Consider the following 18389-nt stretch of genomic DNA (forward strand, 5'->3'; position numbering starts at 1 on the left):
CGTTAGGGGAAGCATTTAACTTAATAACTAAATTCTCTCACTTATCAGATTACTCTATTAACTGGACAAAATCAACATTATTACTTATTACAGAAAATTCATGGAAACCTACAAGTCAGGATCCACACTACTCCTTTCCTACAGGTAATTTAAAATACTTAGGGGTTAAAATTTCACCTAAGTTAACTGAATTAACTTCTTTAAATTTTTTACCATCATTGGATAGCATCCGTAGTGACCTGGAGCGCTGGAATAATCTTCCGATCTCTTTAATAGGACGGATAGCTACTATAAAAATGAAAGTTTTACCAAAGATCAATTATTTATTTTCAATGATTCCATTTAAACCTACGTCTAACTGGTTCCAATCGCTGGACTCTGCTATCATAAAATTCTATTGGAATTTGTGCGGTCGTGGGGGGGCGGCTTGTTTGGGGGGGGTGGAGGTATGGGTGGGGGGGGGGGGGGGTTGGGTGTTGGGGGTCGGGGTGTGTTCGGGGGTTTGGGGGTCGGGGGTGGCGGGGCCTGGGTCGTGGCGGGTGGCGGGTTTGGGTGGGGTGCGGGGGGGTCATGGGGGGATGGGGGCTGGGGACCGGTGGGGCGCTGTGGTGGCCCGCCGGTCCTCGTTCTGCGGCCTTGGGCTCGGGGTGTGGGTGTTCCGGGCGTCTGAGTCGGCTCGCCGACCGGTGTCCGCTCGGGTGGCTTGGGGGTGGCCTTGGGGCTGCCGCGGCCTGGGGATTCCGGGGGGGCTAGTGCTCGATTTGCTGGACCGCGGTTGACGGCTTCTTTCTTTGGTGGTGGTCCTTATGCATGCCAGATCCATCGCACCAGCATCTACTGAAACTCAAACAGAATTTGCCTCTCCCTCCCACAGCCTCTTGAATCAGTGGGTGCTGGTGTCTGTGGATCTCAATTTGCTTTATCTATCCTTCCCTCCTTCCTCTCTTTAGTTTTTCCTCTGGTCACTTGAGATCTCAATTTATTGGAAGTTTGAGGTTTCTGGGGTTGGCATAAGACTCTGGTTTTGTAACCACGCAGGAGGGGTTTGGTTGGTGCTGGATATCACTTTGATGGATTGGATGTACTGGCCTCTATGGATCTCACTCTGCCTCATCGATCCTTCCCCCCTTCCTCTCTTTAGTTTTTCCTCTGGTCTCTTGAGATCTCGCTAATTTGTTGGAATTTAGAGGCTTCCGTGGTTGGCGTAAGACTTTGATTTTGTCACCATGGGGAAGGCAGGAAGTGTTTGGTCGGTGCTGGATTTCACTTTGATTTATCTTTCTTTTCTCTTTATTTTTTCTGACCTTTTCACTGGTCTCCTGACCATTTGAACCTCACGACTCTGGCAAGATTCTGAAGTACCTGGTTAAGGCGAAGGGTAATGGGATATTTATAAGGTTTTAGGTGAATTCATGAGTATAAATTTATACGTATTTGCACGCACACGCACGCAAACGCACACACGCAAACGCACGCACAAATACACACATAAAAAAATAAAATAAAAATAAAATAAAAATAAAATAAAAATAAAATAAAAATAAAAATAAAATAAAAATAAAAATAAAAATAAAAATAAAATAAAATAAAATAAAATAAAAATAAAAATAAAAATAAAAATAAAAATAAAATAAAAATAAAAATAAAAATAAAAATAAAAATAAAAATAAAAATAAAAATAAAAATAAAATAAAAATAAAATAAAAATAAAATAAAAATAAAATAAAAATAAAATAAAAATAAAATAAAAATAAAATAAAATAAAAAATAAAAAAAACCTTGGACAGCACTCGATTAAAAGCAACAAACAAACATCATACATCCAAGATACTCACTTAAAAAAAAAAAAAAAAGAAAGCGCATGCCGAGTGTTTTCGATATGTTGCTGGCTTGGTGCAATCGGCGTGCAAAATGGTGACTCAGACACGATTATTCTTCTTCTTTGTTTTTTTTCTTTCAGTCCAGAGGAGGTGGAGGCCAAACAAACGCGGGGCGACGACCGGACGCAGGACACGGACGCCCACTCCAAGGTGACCCCGCCCCTAAAATCACAATCAAAATAAGAAAAATTAAAAAAAAAAAAAAAAAAAAAAAAGAGAAAAAAAAAGTCGGTTCAAATCAAGTCCTAATTTGCACAAAAAAATGAAGTCATGTGGAAAAAGATTCCAATGAGAATGTTGATATCACAAAAGTTGTAGTTTGGTGGGAAATTAAATATGAATCATATATTATGCAACAACACTATCAAAAGAAGAAAAGTAGTAATTTGTATAATAAACACAAAAGAAGTTGTCATTTGTCCAAAAATTAAGTCAAGAAAATATGTACCGTCAAACAAGTTTTTTTTTTTTTTTTTTTTTAAAGAATCAATTTGTAATATTGCGAGAAATATTTTGAATATGTACATGAATCAGGTCATAGTATTTCCAGTTAGAATTTGTGCAATAATATTATGAGAAAGTTAATGATTTTTAATATCTTTGAGTAGATATATATATATATACTTTCAGTGGTTCCAACACAATTATTAAGTTTGCAGATGACACCACAGTGATTGTCCTCATCAAAGACAATGATGAGGCAGCCTACAGGTCAGGAGGTGGATCGATCATCTGGCTGAGTGGTACAACTCCAACGATCTGCTGCTCAACACTGAGAAGACCAAGGAGCTCATTGTGGACTTCAGGAGGAATGCTGCCCTACATACACCCATTGTTACGTCCCACCTAGAGGATGCAGGGCGCAACATAAAAAACTAGGGTCCCAACTCCCTCACATCCCAAGCAGCCACTCAAAGTCATCAAAAATAGAATAAACAATAATTTATTCCAAGGTTTGGTCATATCTTTCAGTCATGTACAGCTTAATCAAAATAAGGCTTCAGGGTGAACCAAGGCCAACATAAACAAAACAACTCTATCTAGAAAAGTAAGAAACTAACCTAAATAATAAAGTAAACAGAAAAACAGAATCTTACCTTCCTAATTAAAGAAACAGAGGAAAATGTAAGGAACAGAAATGGCAGTTCACCCCTACACAAACAGGATTGTCAACAAAACAAACAATTCACAGGTGTGGCTGGTTGAGAGGAGAGGGAGTAGGATTGTGGTGGCTCCTGATGTCACCGGTCTTTAAAGGGCAGCACCTCCATCCTCCACCAATCGGTGAGCAGCATGTTGAGCCACCTTGTTGATCTTATTAGGTGCACCTGTGCAGACCTAACTTGCAACAATCCCTAACACCCATCCACATTAAAGGGATGGTGGTGGAGCGTGTGAACAACTTCAAGTTTCTGGGAGTCCACATCTCTGAGGATCTCACATGGACAACTGGCTGCTCCAAGCTGGTTAAGAAGGCTCACCAGCGGCTCTTCTTCCTCACGGCTCTGAGGAAGAACCACCTGTCCTCACATATTCTGGTGAACTTCTACCGCTGCACTGCTGAGAGTATTTTGACTAATTGCATCACAGTTTGGTATGGAAACTGCTCAGCTATTGACCGTAAGGCTTTGCAGAGGGTGGTGAAAGTCGCCCAGCGCATGGCCGGTGCACCACTCACCTCTGTTGAGGACATCTATATGAGGCGGTGCCTGAAGAGGGCGAAGGAAATCATTAAAGACTCCCGTCATCCAGCACATGGACACTTTACCCTCATGCCGTCTGGAAGGCGTTACAGGAGCCGTTACGAAGACCACTAGATATCAGAATAGCTACTTTCCTACTGCTGATCCACTCCTGAACAGTCTCCTGATCATAATTGCACTACTATAAATAAATATCTGTAAATACTGTAGAGATAATCATATACAATTATAATTATTTAGCTGTTTATCAATACTGCATACATATTTATAACCTGCAATAATGTGTATATACTGTTTATATCTTATTTTTAAACTATATAATTTATTTTTGCTTATGCACTTGGATGGATGCAAACTTCATTTCGTTGTGACAGTGCAATGACAATAAAGGAACGAATTCTATTCTATTCTATGAGAAATAAAATTCATTCAAGTCATACTCTAATGAGGAAAAAGTCATTGATCTGTTACAAGAAGATTTTCTTTTTAATAATAATAAAATGACAAGAAATTGTTGTAATTAAGTGAAAGTATGATGAGAAAAAAAATCATAACTTTTCTACCAGACAAGAATATGCCGCAAGTTACACCATGATTACACAATAGTGGGACTTTGCTTGAGAATGAAGTCGTCATATTACAATTACAAGTTGAATTTTTTACTTTCAAATACTTGCAAATAAGAACGTCGATTATATTACAAGAAAAAGTTAGTAAAAGAATGACGAAGTACAATGGTTGTAATTTTGACAAAAATTGAGGTAATAGTACTTTTAGAAAAAAAGTATTTTAAAAGGTATTTTTCTATCGATGAGTATTTACAATGTAGCTATATTGCAAGAACTTTGTATGCAATCGTAGTATGGAAGCATATCGGCAGAATTTGTGCCAGAAAGAAAAGTTCAAACCGATATTAATCGAGACAAAAACAAAACGATTGAAAAAGTTACCATCTAAACGATAATTACGCCACATGATATGGTTGGAAAATTCATACGAGAATGAAGTCATCGGGTTAGGATAAACATAAAAATGTGTAATTTGTGTAATAATGAAGTCATAACAATGGAAGAAAAAGTCGTACTTGGGAACGTTGTTTACAACTTCCTTGTGGTAAAATTTTTTTTTTTTTTTTTTTTTATCCCCCTCCAGCCAGGCGATGTTGCCGACGGCAACCAGAAGAAGGAAGCAGCTGCAGACGACTTGCCACGCCCAAAAAATTGCCGTCATCGCCGCCACCATCACCACCGTCGCCACCGTCGCCATCGCCACCGGGCCAGCAGGTGAGACACCTGACGTGACGCTTAAAGATCCAAATGTGCAAAATTGTTTTGTTGTGTTTTTTTTGTTTCGTTTTACCAACATGAATTGCAACCTTGATGATATTTCACGTCAACGACGAGTTCACAATTTGGTCAAATCCAAGCCAATTTTCCAATTCCAGTCAGCTTTGTTGCACATTTGTTGTATGAAAGCAGGACTTTTTATTTTCTCTCTCATAATCCATTTATGGCGTCTTTATCCATCCATCCATTTTCCAAACCGCATAACTCATTATTGTGCAAATGTGGACTTTTTCCTCTAATATATCTACATCCTTATTCAAAAGTATTTTTATTTTATTTTTTGCCTCGTAATATGATCTTAATTCTTCTCCAATTTGGACCATGTCTTATAAAGTTGCAACTTTATTTTCTTTTTTAATCCCATGTTAGCTAGCCTACTAAAAACATTTTCTCTCCGATTCTGGTGAGAACTGATGGAATGATTGTGCTAAAACGGTGCGGAGGAGTCTTGTTTTTGTGTATTTCTTTTCTCCCGTCCGCCTCGGAGCAGCGCGGCTCCGTCGTTGCCGTCGTCTTCACGGGGATTTATCATCACGTCGTCATCATCATGGGATCTACTCAAATAGACTCGCGGATCATCTCGCTTTTCATTGTTTGGAGCCGGAAATCTTTTTTTTTTTTTCCCCTCTCCCGCTCGCTCACGGCGGGTGAGTCACGAGGATTAAACCAGATGAAGGCTCAATAATGGCGCTAATGCTGCAAACGTTTCATGTGGAATGTAGAATCGAGTTGAAAAACCAAAAGCAACAAAAAAGAGAAAATCAATACTTTTCTCTCATTTATGTATCATTTATCAATCTTATTTACTTATGTATCATACAATTTCTGCCTGTACACAAAAAACAAAAAAAACAAATTCATGATTATTTTTCTATCGAAATAAATTTGACTGAATGAATGAATTAATAAGAATTATTATTATTTTATTTACTTATTTTTATTTTTCATCTTACTATGTAGTTTACTCTGAGTTTGCTTGCTCTGCTAACATGGAAGACAACAGAACTTCGGAGGATCTGGCGTTTTGTTTTTTTTTTTATCTAAAAAAAAGGTATCAAACGATTAATCGATTATCAAAAACGATTATCTGTCAATTTGATAATTGATTATCGATGAATTGTTGCATCTCTAAGCTGCTGTATAAATGTAAATGTTTTAATTTTCTTAATATTGTAATTCATGTCTGTCAAATAACAATTCTCGCAATATTGTGATTTGATCCTCTGTATGTATGCATATGTGTATATATATCTATCGTGACTTTCTTCCTCCCGCCCCGCAGCACCTCCTTTGGCGAGGAGCTGTCACTGCGGCCCAAAGGCAAGAAGAAGAAGAAGAAGAAGAAGAAGAAGACGAGCAAGTGCGAGCGCAAAAGGATGACCAGGAGGTGACTTGACTTTTACTTTTTTAGCATTTTTTTTTTTTAATCACTTGACCAATTAGGGAAAATGTGCAATTTCAGCTCAACACAACTTTATTTATAAAGCATTTTAAAACAAGCATTGCTGCCAAACTTTGTAAAAAAAAAAAAAAACTCAGGGTGGCTTCAAAATTGGCAATTGTGAAGGTTGGCGATTTGGTGTGTTGTTTTCAGGGCGTCTTCTTGCAACCTCTCGCCGCTGAGGAAGAAGAAAAAGAAGAAGAAGAAGAAAAATTCCAAGAAAATCAAGCGGCGTGGGTATGCGTGGCCTCTTTAGCGTCACTTATATGTACGTTTCGGACCGTCAACTCATCTGAAATCTTTTTCCTTGCTTGCAGACAGAGCTCCAAAAAGTCCAAACACAGGTATGGCCGCTTAAATATGTTTTTTTATGCTAAACTTTGAGGCAATGTTAAGTACATACTAGAAGTTCTCAAAATCCCGTTGTTGTGACTGATTTTGATATTGTGTTCTTTCTATTGCTATAAAAACATAGCATTACCAAAAGATGTGTCTCTTCTTTCATTAGGAAAAAAAGTGTGTTTATATCTGTTTGCGATTTGCTGCAGTTATCATTCAAATTTAGCTAAGTTTCATCATTATTCACAAATCTATTTAGAATTTTGATTAATGGAGCTTTTTTTCCAACATGGTCCTGGTTAACCTTTTATACACTGCTGCCACCTGCTGGCCATTTTTGTAATGACTACCATTGCTTTAAGCCACCTCTTCATGTCAGAAGCTGTATCAAAGCCTTCTGTATGCTCTAGCATCAAAAACAAACGCATGTGTAAGTATGTTTTTGGAGTGAAAGACAAAGTATTAAAAAAGCAAAGTATTTATGCATTTTTGGGAGCAAGCAAGTTCATCTTCCAAAAATGTGACTGTCATGTGACAGAAGTATGACATATTGACGATCACACGAACACTCGTAACGTTTGCCTCGTCACCTCACGTTTCCATGTCATCCGACGAGAATGAATCCCAACCGCCAAATGGAATGAAAATGCCCAATCCAAATTTAAATTCGATGATGTTGATGATGATGAAGATGCCGAGGATAATGATGATAAAGGTGATGAGGATGAAGAGGATGATGATGATGATGATGATGATGATGATGAAGAGGATGATGATGATGAAGAGGATGATGACGATGATGATGACGAAGATATGTTGTGTGTGGTTTCTTTGTCAGCCGTCATCGTTTGAAGCGCGCGAGGAAGGACGAGCGCAAACGGAAGAAAAGGTCAGTTGCTTGACTTGGGCAAAAAGGGAACAAACAGACAAACAAAAAATCTTCTGACAGTTGTGTCCAAAATAATCACAATTCCACAAAACTTCAAAAGGGATTGAGCCAACTTTTCAGGTTATTGATTATCAGCCAAAGTTGTGTGAAGTGAATAAGCTGCAAAGCAAACCAAAAAAATTGATTTGCCTTCACTTCACTTGACTCTTTGTGTTAAATTCCTGAAAAAGTTGAAGTGGGTTCCTTTTTGACTCAATCCAATCGAGTCAGTCAATGAACCCAAAAGGTGAATAACTGTGGAGTCAGAATCATGCCAAAACCCCGTAAACACACAAAACGTGATCTACGTACACAAAACGTCATTCACAAATGAATGCTTTTTGTTCTACACACACAAAGAAACATATCTTCAATTACAAAAAAAAAAAATCTTTGAAATCTACAACAAAAAATTATCAAGTACAAAAATATCTATCAAGTGCAAAAAAACGTTTTGCGCATGTAAAAAGCAATTGTACAACTAAAAATCGGGTGACTTTTGGCAATGATATTCTGCCGAACAGTCCTACGTGCCGAAAAGCCAAGATCCACACGCGCAAAACCAGTAAACTTTACAGCAGGGGGCGCTGTTGAATCAGCACCGTATTGAGAGAGAGTTTGTCCAACTTGTTGAAGAACTACTACGCTCTAATTGGTCAACTGCTGGTCACATGACATATGGACGCCTTGTTACCGTGGCTTTTATCCATTTTTCAGGTTTTGTGAACGTAGATCACGTTTTATTTTTGTGTTTACAGGGTTTTGGCATGATTTTAACTACAAAAATACCCCCCCCCCAAAAAAAGGCCTAAAATATTGTCTTGCTTAGACCCAATTTTTTGGGGGGGGTTCAATCACTCAAAAAGTTGGTTCGGTTCATTTTTTGGGTTCCGTTTGAGCAAATGTTTTAAGAATGCAGCAAATTGTTGAAGTGCTTCCAAAATGTCACTTCATTCTTACACCAATTGCTACTTTTTTTTTCTTTTGTGCATGATATTGTTTTCAATCTTGATCAAAAAAAAAAAATTTTCATGTACAAACGAGGCGTTTCGCAATACATTCTGAATTTCTCGGATATTTGTGACAGAATTTGTTTTTGCTTTGTCATATGACGACGTTGCTGTTGTAAAGCCGGCGATGACGCATTTGCATTTTGTACGCGGCGGTTCTTTCCTCAGCTACGGCAGCGGCCGGCGGCGCGGGAATGGCGGTGGCGGCGGCTACTCGTCAGCAGACGACAGGTAGGACGGCAAACGCCCGCCTTGCGTTTCCGGCTTGTTGTTGTCTTGCACAGATTCGTTCGGCATTCCGGTTCTCAGCTTGCCATTCACTTGAGGATTTTCAGCAAGAAAATTGTTTCAAGAAGGATTCCTCGTGCACATGCGCCCGACTGATTCATCGGACCTTAAAGGGATACTTGACTTATTTAGCTATTTTTGGCAGTCAATCATTCATATTTTGCCTATAATAAATTTGATATTTTCATTATTTTTCATGTTCAATTAGTACCTTTAAAAACGCATTTTGCACCTTGCTGTCGACTGAAAATGACATCACGATGTGCTCAGGTAACCAATCACAGCTCAGCTTGTGAATGTCACCTGACCAAACATAGAAAACAGGTGAGCTGTGATTGGTTACCTGAGCCCTTGTGATGTCATTTTCAGTCGACAGCAAATTGAAAAATGTGTTTTGCAAGGATACTAATTGGACGTGAAAAATAATGAAAGTATCAAATTAATTATAGACAAAATATTCACTTTTTATTGCTATAATGGGCTAAATAAATAAGTGACGTATCCCTTTAACCGCTTACTCCTCACAAGGGTTGCAGGGGTGCTGGAGCCTATCCCAGACAGCTTCGAGCAGTAGGCGCAGTACACCCTGAACTGATTGCCAGCCAATCGGATGTCGTGACTTTATTCTTTTGCAAAATTAATAATTTTTTTTTCTCATATTTTGACATTTAGATTGTCTTTAATCTCATATATGTGAAGATTTTTTTTCATGTGACTTTATTCTTATACAAAAACATTTTTTTTTCCTTTACTGTTGTTACATTATTTTCGCACAAATTAAAAAGTTTTCATATTGAATGTTGTGACTTTATTCTGCTACTGAGAACTCAGCATTTTATTTGAACGTCATCAAAATGAAGGCAATGTGTTTATTTGATTAGATTTTTTTTTCAAGGTAATTTCTGATGATTTTCCCGGTGTTGTGCTTGCAGACCCCAAAAGTGGTCTCGTCCCATTTGGGAGGCCAAGCGGACCAACAGCAGCGTCGGCGTCTCCAAATCCGTCAAAACGACGTCCGTCCTCTCCACCGCCGCTGTAAGTCCTTCTTGCTCACTCTCACAAATTCTTGTCAAGTTTTTCCACGTTCCAAGTTTTTCCCTGGCAGCTTAAAAGGGCGAAACATCGCATACGGCCACTTCCTTCATTCTAGAATGCCGGCAAATGCGCTCGGCAAATCGTCAATGACGCCGATCGGGCGAGCCTTCCTTCCTCGATTGTTCAATTCGGTGCTTTCATTTTGGATTTGAAGCAGCGACAAAAAAGTTTGCAAAGTGTCCTCGATATAACTAACTAGAGATGTAACGATACCGGCAGTATCGCGATATTGCGATATAAAAGCTGCCACAATACATCGTCGGCATCATGTCACAATATTAAAAGCAGAACATATGTTTTAAAAAAAAAAAGTCAGGTTGATTTCTATTTGTGCACCCTCTGGTGGCTATTTTTTTCAGTGCAGTTTAATTTTCACGAGGTATGTTTTGGCAGAGTGTGCGCAGGGAGCATTCTCTCAGTGTGTAGGGGTTTTGTTTGCACTGAGCATGCGCGCTTTACACACAGCAAAAAAAAAAAAAAAATCTGCACAAATTATTTTATATATTTTTGTTTAGCAGGTTAAAGTTTTGTTTTTTTTTAAAATATGGTGCTCCTGAGTTAATGTTGTTGATCAGTTTGAATGCATTTATTGATTTTATGTAATTTTATTTTTCCGTATCATATGGTTTGACATGGGCGGCACGGTTAGCTGCCTGGTTAGCACGTCCGCCTCCCAGTTCTGAGGACTCCGGTTCGAGTCCAGGCTCCCGCCTTCCTGGGTGGAGTTTGCATGTTCTCCCCGTGCCCGCGTGGGTCTTCTTCTCCTCCCACATTCCAAAGACATGCACGGCAGGTTAATTGGGTGCTCCGAATTGTCCCTAGGTGTGCTTGTGAGTGTGGATGGTTGTTCGTCTCTGTGTGCCCTGCGATTGGCTGGCAACCAGTCCAGGGTGTCCCCCGCCTACTGCCCAGAGCCAGCTGAGATAGGCGCCAGCACCCCCCGTGACCCTTGTGAGGAATAAGCGGTCAAGAAAATGGATGGATGGTTTGACATGGTTAGTCAAAAAAATGTTTATAGTTTAATTAAGGATTTAATTTTATTTTTGAATTTCAGATGTACTTTAAATATTTTTTGTTACAGTTAATAAAGCTATTGTTTGTTGTAAGTTGGTCCAATTTCTTTCTTTCTTTTATTCTCTTATACGTTAATACGGATATAGTGTTATGCAGAGGTGTGCTTATAACAATTTTATAGACAAATGATACTATTTATTGTCGCGGATTGGGGCGCGAGATGTTTTCTTCTTACTGTGGGGGGGCATGACAGAAAATAATTGGGAAGCACTGCATTAGTCCCTCTACATATATATATATATATATATATATATATATATATATATATATATATATATATATATATAAGGGGTGTCCCGATACACCTTTTTCCACTTTCGAGCTGATACCGATATTTCAGCCTCAAGTACTGTCCGATACCGATATCAGCAGGAATGATACGTTTGTTTTAGTATGAAATGTTAGAAGAAACTTGACCAAGTGTTATTTAAATAAGGAATAATCAGCACCTTAAGTATGAGAAAATATGACCCGTTTATTCCTAAATTTGGGTTACCTAACTGCAACTATAAGTATGTATTTTAATCAAATAAATACAAAATAAAGGACCCTGAGAAATAACCCGAATATAATAAACAAAAACAAATTATACTCTTTGAAGTTCAATATATATATATATATATATATATATATATATATATATATATATATATATATATATATACATACACACACACTCAGTGTATGGTCACTATGGTGGGAACAGCAGGCGGGACAAAAAAATATATATAACCAACACAATATTGGCCACTCTCTCACTGCTCAACGTGTCCCAAGCTCCTATTTAAAATAAATAAAAATGAAAATGTAACTATAATAAAAGTAGAAAAACAGTTGGTTAATTTCACTATTCCTCCATCTTCCCTTTCTGCAGACCAAGCATAATGTGGAGATTCTTTTTTAAGAAGATGAGCATTTCAGCATGCCGCCCCGTCAGCTTGCTTCTATACTATGCTCCTCTATGATAAATGAAGTTGCTCTGAGCTCCAGATGTCCGTGGTGAAGCTAACAGCGTTAGCATTTGCCACATAAGCCGCTATACACCTTTGAACGTCACCATGCATCCGCGCTATAGTTTTATCTACGAAATAGTGGCGGCTCGAAATAACGTAGCGAGGCTTGAGGTGCTCAATTACATTTAAAGCCGACAGTACTAACGATTGACAGGCTGGCCATCAAGCACAATAAATTAAGCGATATTTTCAGTGATACTTAGGTGAAGCCTTTTTGCCGTCCCGTGGGAGTTTCTTACGGTGTGAAAATTATTCCGACAGCGTTGGCTGTCTGATTATTCGCCTCGGTTCTCTTCTCAAAATCCACATGCTCTCGTTTGTGATACTTTTTCAAATGCTTGATGAGGTTGGTTAGATTAAACTTCTCCCTTTATTTTCCACCACGGGGAACTTCGGCTTTTGACAAATGTTGCTGTCCGCTGTCTTTTTCTTTTTTCAATGAAAAATACTCCCACAATGTCGACATTCTCTCTTCCTCAGTTAGCTAAAAGCTAATTCACATGCATGCTTGTTTGTTTGATCACGTGAGCGCTACATGCTCGGTGCAGACGCTGCCGGATAGAAAATCAGGAGCGGAAGCTGGAATGGACTGTTTATATATGTGTGCAAATATCAGATATTTTTGGACATGGACAGAAAAAATACTGTTTTTTGGCTGATATCGGACACAGATCCGATATCAGTATTGGATCGGGACACCCCTAATATATATATATATATATATATATATTATATTATATTTTTAGATTTTTCATTGCTGCAATATACCGTCACACAATGTTTGTTTTTGTTTTTGTTTTTTTTAATTAGTATGAGCTCTTTTTTTTTTTTTCAATAATATTGTGACCTTCTTTTGTATCGCCAACCTCCCGACAATATGGTGATAATTATTGTATCGTGACCTTCATATCGTGATAATATCGTATGGTGGTGTTTGGATATCGTTACATCTCTAGCTTATAACATGGTTCAACCTTTGCGGCCTCACTGCTCGCCGATTTTTCTTTTTTTGGTGCAATTTTGCATGCTTGGCTTTTTGTTACAATCGTCTACCTATTTTTTTTTTTTAATCGGTGAGTGTATTGAAACAAGATAGAACTGTGAGAAAATGTTGAAAATGTGTAAATGTAATGTTGACTATTTTGCAAGTTTCACCTATTGCAGGTATAACTTTCTTGGGAAATGGACGTATGCAATATGGTGAAATGTAAGCAATTAACAGCTTTTTCCGTGGCTCAAACGTTAAATGGGACTAATTAGCTAGTTGAAAATTGCAATTATGCAAATGGAGGTAAGTCGTTTCCTGAGTCGGTCGCCGCTTAATGTTCAACATTGATCGTCTTTGACGGGACGAAGAAAAATGAATGGACGTGCGCACGCGCGGCTAATTGGCATCGAAATTAGCTTAGCATCGATTTGTGCCCGGAGTCGAACGAGCGTCTTTGCGATTCACATTTTATTGATTTTGGCGGCAAGGAAATATTAACAGTTGTGTTCTTTAACCACTTCCTTGTCACACAAAATTAATATTTATTTATTTATTTATTTATTTATTTATTTATTTATTTATTGTCATACAATTGTATTATTTTTTTTTCTCACGTTGCAACTTTATTTGCATACAAATATCAAAATGTTGTTCTTGTAATATTATGACTTAACTTTTTCTCAGAATTTGAATTTTAATATCATCCAAATTTAATAATTTAATCATATTTCCACTTTACTCTTTAGCAAAAATATTTTTCCTCTAATGAATTGAAATTTTTACAAAAATATTTTTGTGCATTTGCAATATCATGAATTTCAAACGATTAGTAAGATAGAATGTTTTCCGATGACTAACTTTAACAATGTTTGTGACTCTTTTTTTTTTTTTTTTTTCATTGCTTGTGTTGTTGTGGACAGCTGTGCATACAAATATGGGGAGAGATTTGTCTTAAAAATATTAACACAAATAAATTTGTGATTTTCACACGTATTTTTCAGATCCACAAACATATTCGCGATTTTCACATCATTTTTTTTTGTTTTTTTTTTTGTTTTTAATTTTGTGTGTGCATTTTCCTGGCAAGCAAAAGTCGTGGAAAATGCACACACAAAATTTAAAAAAGACGTGTGAAAATTGCGGCTATTAATGCACATCCAAAAAAACACGTGAAAATGAAAAAAATATTTGTGGATCCGAAAAAACGCGTGAAAGTGATAAAAATATTTGTGGATCTGAAAAACACATGAAAATAATAAAAATATTGGCGGATCTGAAAAACACATGAAAATTATGAAAATCTTTGTGGATCTGAAAAACACGTGAAAGAAAAGAAAGTCCACCTCCTTAGTGTGGAATTGGTTTGGCTTTTCTCCAGAGGACAAGGCGCAGACACAAGTAATTTGCAAAAATTGCTGAGACGCCATTCGGACGTCAGATGGCAACACAATGAACCTGTTTAATCACATGCGGAGACAGCATCCGAAAGTGTACGCCAACAGCCAAAACAAACGGAGACCAAGACCAGCCGCTAGCAGCTCCAAACTAACACAGTCCACGGTAACACAGTCATTTACCAAGGGCACTCCATAGGAAAAAACAAGCAAGCAAGCAAGCGGTGGAAAGAAGTAACTGAGGCTGTTCATTACCATTTATTTTTACATTCATTGCACTATTTCAATTGAAACCTGTTCAGAAAGCTTAGTTGGCTTAAGATGTCTGTTTTTTTTCTCCTTTAGGGTTTTATGTAAATTTTTAAATATGTTTTAAATATTACAAAAATGTTCAGAAATGTGAAGATTAGTCTAAAATAAATATGTAAAAAAAAAATAATTGTGATAAAATCGAGATTGTGATTTAATTTTTAAAGAATCATGATATGACATTTTTATCATATTGCCCACCCCTATGTGAAAATGATAAAAATATTTGTGGATCTGAAAAAACATGTGAAAATTATCAAAAAAATATTTGTGGATGTGAAAATGGCGAATGTATTTGTGTGAATGTTTTTGAGACAAATGTCTCCCCATATCTGTGCGCTTTCGGTGTGGGTTCCGCCTGTTGACGAGTTTCGGAAGACGAACGACGTGGTGTCGTCTTGCCTGCACTCAGAAAGGGCGTCCTTCCGTGTTGCTCCAAAGCAAAACAAATTCCAAGTGCTTGTCTTGTTCTTGCCAATTCCCGTCTCTAACGCTGCACTTATGTTGCCCCCTTTTTCTTCCACCTTCCCTACTTAAGGAGGAAATCCTGATTGGTAAGTGGATGCTGTCCCGCGGATTCAGGGCTCTTCATGCTAGGCTAGGCTAGGCGAGGCTAATTCCGAAGGCTCGTGTGTCGTCTAGCCAAGTGTATCTTTCTTCAGTTTACGCCGCTGGCGCCTGGTCATTTTCTTTGTCTACGACGTAGAAAAGTGTTTGTTTGTCCAATCAAGCTTTTCTTTTCGGGCCGACGCATCCTCTCTTCTTTCCCGTCACCTTTGCGGAGTAGTAGACGATAGATTTCGCTCTTTTTTTTATTCCACACTTTCGCTTTCTGTTCCGATCAGGAAGAAGAAACACTGGTCCCTTGACTTATGAGCGCTCCCACTTTCAATTTTGTCACTTGCTCAAATAGGTTTTTTTTTTTTTTTTTTTTTGCTTTGTGTCGCAAGTAGGGATAGAACGATGACAACAAATGGTCTCTGATTTGATATATATATTATAATTATAGATAGTTGTAGTTAGTTTTGTAAACATAAAATGTAGTTTTCACCAGTGTTCCCTCTAAGCTGCGCACATGCGCAATCGCGCAGTGCTCTCACCGACAAAGCGCACAGCAAATGTCTGCAGCGCATTAAAAAAAATAAAAATAAATCTAACATGAGCTGTATTTACAGTTTGTATTTTTTTTGTATAATCTTCCTATGAAAAAATGAAAACTTTATATAGTGCATGTGGTTAACAGTGGGGAAGAAAAATGTGACAAAAAAACAACTAAAAGCCATATTGTTTTGTGGGTTAGGGCGGCTCCGTCCAAAATGAATGGCCAACACGGTTGACGCCGACTGGCGCCTACTACGCACACAACAAGACACCATTCCCACTTCCCTTACAGTTTCAATAGCAGTTTGGGTCATTCTATTGTAGTTTGAAGCATACATAGATTACACAAACGCTCACGAGACTGCAGGTGACACCGCAAACCGCTCCAATCAGGAAGTCCAAATATGGGCGTAGTTCCGAGCCCCTTAAATAAAGCTCTTTACACGTTTCAGGAACGTTCATGGTTTAATAAATGACATGTTTTTCATTATATTTGAATGGATGATGTGGGTCCATATTTTACAAATTGTCTTACGACTTAATTATGCTTAAAATGACCTGTTTGATTAAGAACAAAATAGGTCTGATTCTAATCATGTCACAAATCTGATATATAAGTGGTGTGAGTTTTTTTGTACCATAGGCATTTCACCGTAGAGACAGTAAATAACGTGAAAACACTGCGGGGTAAGTGGCATTGTGAGTCCATTCATATATAAGTCCGTGGATGTTGCTCACCATAGTCCATGGACCGCTTAAGAAGTTTGTGTGAATGCACAGACACGTGGAAAATTAGAGGGAACATTGGTTTTCAGTTATTATTTTTTTTTTTTTTAAGTTTTTATTTTATTTAGTTAATGAAATTGTTTTTTGAATATTAGTTTTAGTTTGTTTTTTTTTAGTTATTTTTGTTTTTTTTAAAAGCATTTTCGTTTTTATTTTATTTCATTTAAGGACATTTTTTGAATTTTATTTTTATCTTTTTTTTCAGTTAGTTTGGGTTTTTTAAAACATATTTTTGTTTTTATTTTGTTAAGAAAATTGTTTTTTGAATTTTTGTTTTAGTTTTTTCAGTTAGTCTTTGTTTTTTAAAAAGCATTTTCGTTTTTATTTCATTAAGGACATTTTTTTAATTTTATTTTGATCTTTTTTTCAGTTTGTTTTTTTTAAACATATTTTTGTTTTTATTTTATTTTGTTAAGGAAATTGTTTTGTTTTAATTTTTTAGTTTTTTTCAGTTAGTCTTTGTTTTTTTTTTAAAAAAGCATTTTCGTTTTTTCATTTTATTTCATTAAGGGAATAGTTTTTATGAATTTTTGTTTTAGCTTTTTCAGTTGGTTTTGTTTTTTTAAAACACATTTCCGTTTTTATTTTATTTCATTAAGGATTTTTTTTTTTTTAATTTAATTTTTAATTTTATTTTTTTCAGTTAGTTTGGGGTTTTTAAAACATAGTTTCATTTTTATTTTATTTTGTTAAGGAAATTGTTTTGTGAGTTTGTTTGTTTTTTTCAGTTAGACTTTATTTTTTAAAAAGCATTTTCGTTTTTTGTTTTTTTTAAGTTCATTAAGGGAATCGTTTTTTTGAATTTTAGTTTTATTTTTTTTCTGTTGGTTTTGTTTTTTTTAGACACATTTTCGTTTCTGTTTTATTTTGTTAAGGAAAGGAAAGTGCTGATACCCGCATAAACATTTCCCCTCATTTCAGTTTTGTTGCTGATTTGCGATGCGACTGATTTGACTTCCAGTCCTGAACGCGGAACGGAAAAAACTCGTAAGTCAAGGCACCACTGTAAATGTTTGAGCGTTGAGGTGAGCGCCTTTTCTTCTCTTCTCTTCTTGACTTGCATGCCTCAAATTTGCATGATGTCTCTTCACGCGCTTCAAAGTTTGAGGAGGAAAGACATTGAGTAGATTTTTTGTTTTTTTTCGGGGAACATTTCTTGTGTTTATCTTAACGGGATGACGACGACGGCGATTTGCCAACAAGCGGGCTCGGCGCAGCCGCTCAGGCTGCTGATCGTCGCCCACTTCTGTCCGCCCGCAGACCACGTCGTCGTCGAAGCTTCGGCAAGGACGCCCGTGCCGGAAGGGCGAGCGCTCGCACGACTGCGACTCGGGCAACGACACGTCCTCGCCGCCGTCATGCGAGCCGGCCGACAAGAGCCGCGCCTCCTCGTCGTTTGCCCGCAAAGACGACGACCGCGACCAGGACGTCTCCGACTCGGGGAATTCGCTGACCAGCTACGCCTCCTTGGACAAAGCCGGCGGAGAAGACAGGCCGGGCGACCTTCTCCTCAAAAGGTGACATGGTGGCGGCTAGGCCAGACGCTTTCAGACGGCCGCCTTGTCACTACTCTTCATTTTATCCTCCATTTTTCAATTAAAGGGATACGTCACTTATTTATTTAGCCCATTATAGCAATAAAAAGTGAATATTTTGTCTATAATTAATTTGATACTTTCATTATTTTTCACGTC

The 18389-nt window shown here is 37.6% G+C and overlaps 1 protein-coding gene and 1 long non-coding RNA gene across 2 annotated transcripts in view; one reads left to right on the top strand and one right to left on the bottom strand.

Moving 5' to 3' along the window:
- Positions 1–18389, top strand: part of srrm4 (serine/arginine repetitive matrix 4) — a 52438-nt gene that overhangs the window by 27965 nt on the left and 6084 nt on the right. Inside the window, exons 2-10 of the mRNA XM_077522202.1 lie at positions 1961–2030; positions 4736–4866; positions 6212–6316; positions 6524–6607; positions 6688–6714; positions 7548–7598; positions 8816–8878; positions 9868–9970; positions 17956–18212. Of these exons, the coding sequence (XP_077378328.1) occupies positions 1961–2030; positions 4736–4866; positions 6212–6316; positions 6524–6607; positions 6688–6714; positions 7548–7598; positions 8816–8878; positions 9868–9970; positions 17956–18212 (891 nt within the window). The remainder of the gene's footprint in view (positions 1–1960; positions 2031–4735; positions 4867–6211; positions 6317–6523; positions 6608–6687; positions 6715–7547; positions 7599–8815; positions 8879–9867; positions 9971–17955; positions 18213–18389) is intronic.
- Positions 1879–3092, bottom strand: LOC144019258 (uncharacterized). Its single transcript, XR_013283612.1, has 3 exons — positions 2978–3092; positions 2505–2726; positions 1879–2042 (listed from the first exon to the last, which is right to left on the bottom strand). It is a non-coding gene; the product is annotated as an uncharacterized LOC144019258 (long non-coding RNA).

Source organism: Festucalex cinctus, chromosome 5, assembly GCF_051991245.1.
Source record: "Festucalex cinctus isolate MCC-2025b chromosome 5, RoL_Fcin_1.0, whole genome shotgun sequence".
Classification (NCBI taxonomy): Eukaryota; Metazoa; Chordata; class Actinopteri; order Syngnathiformes; family Syngnathidae; genus Festucalex; species Festucalex cinctus.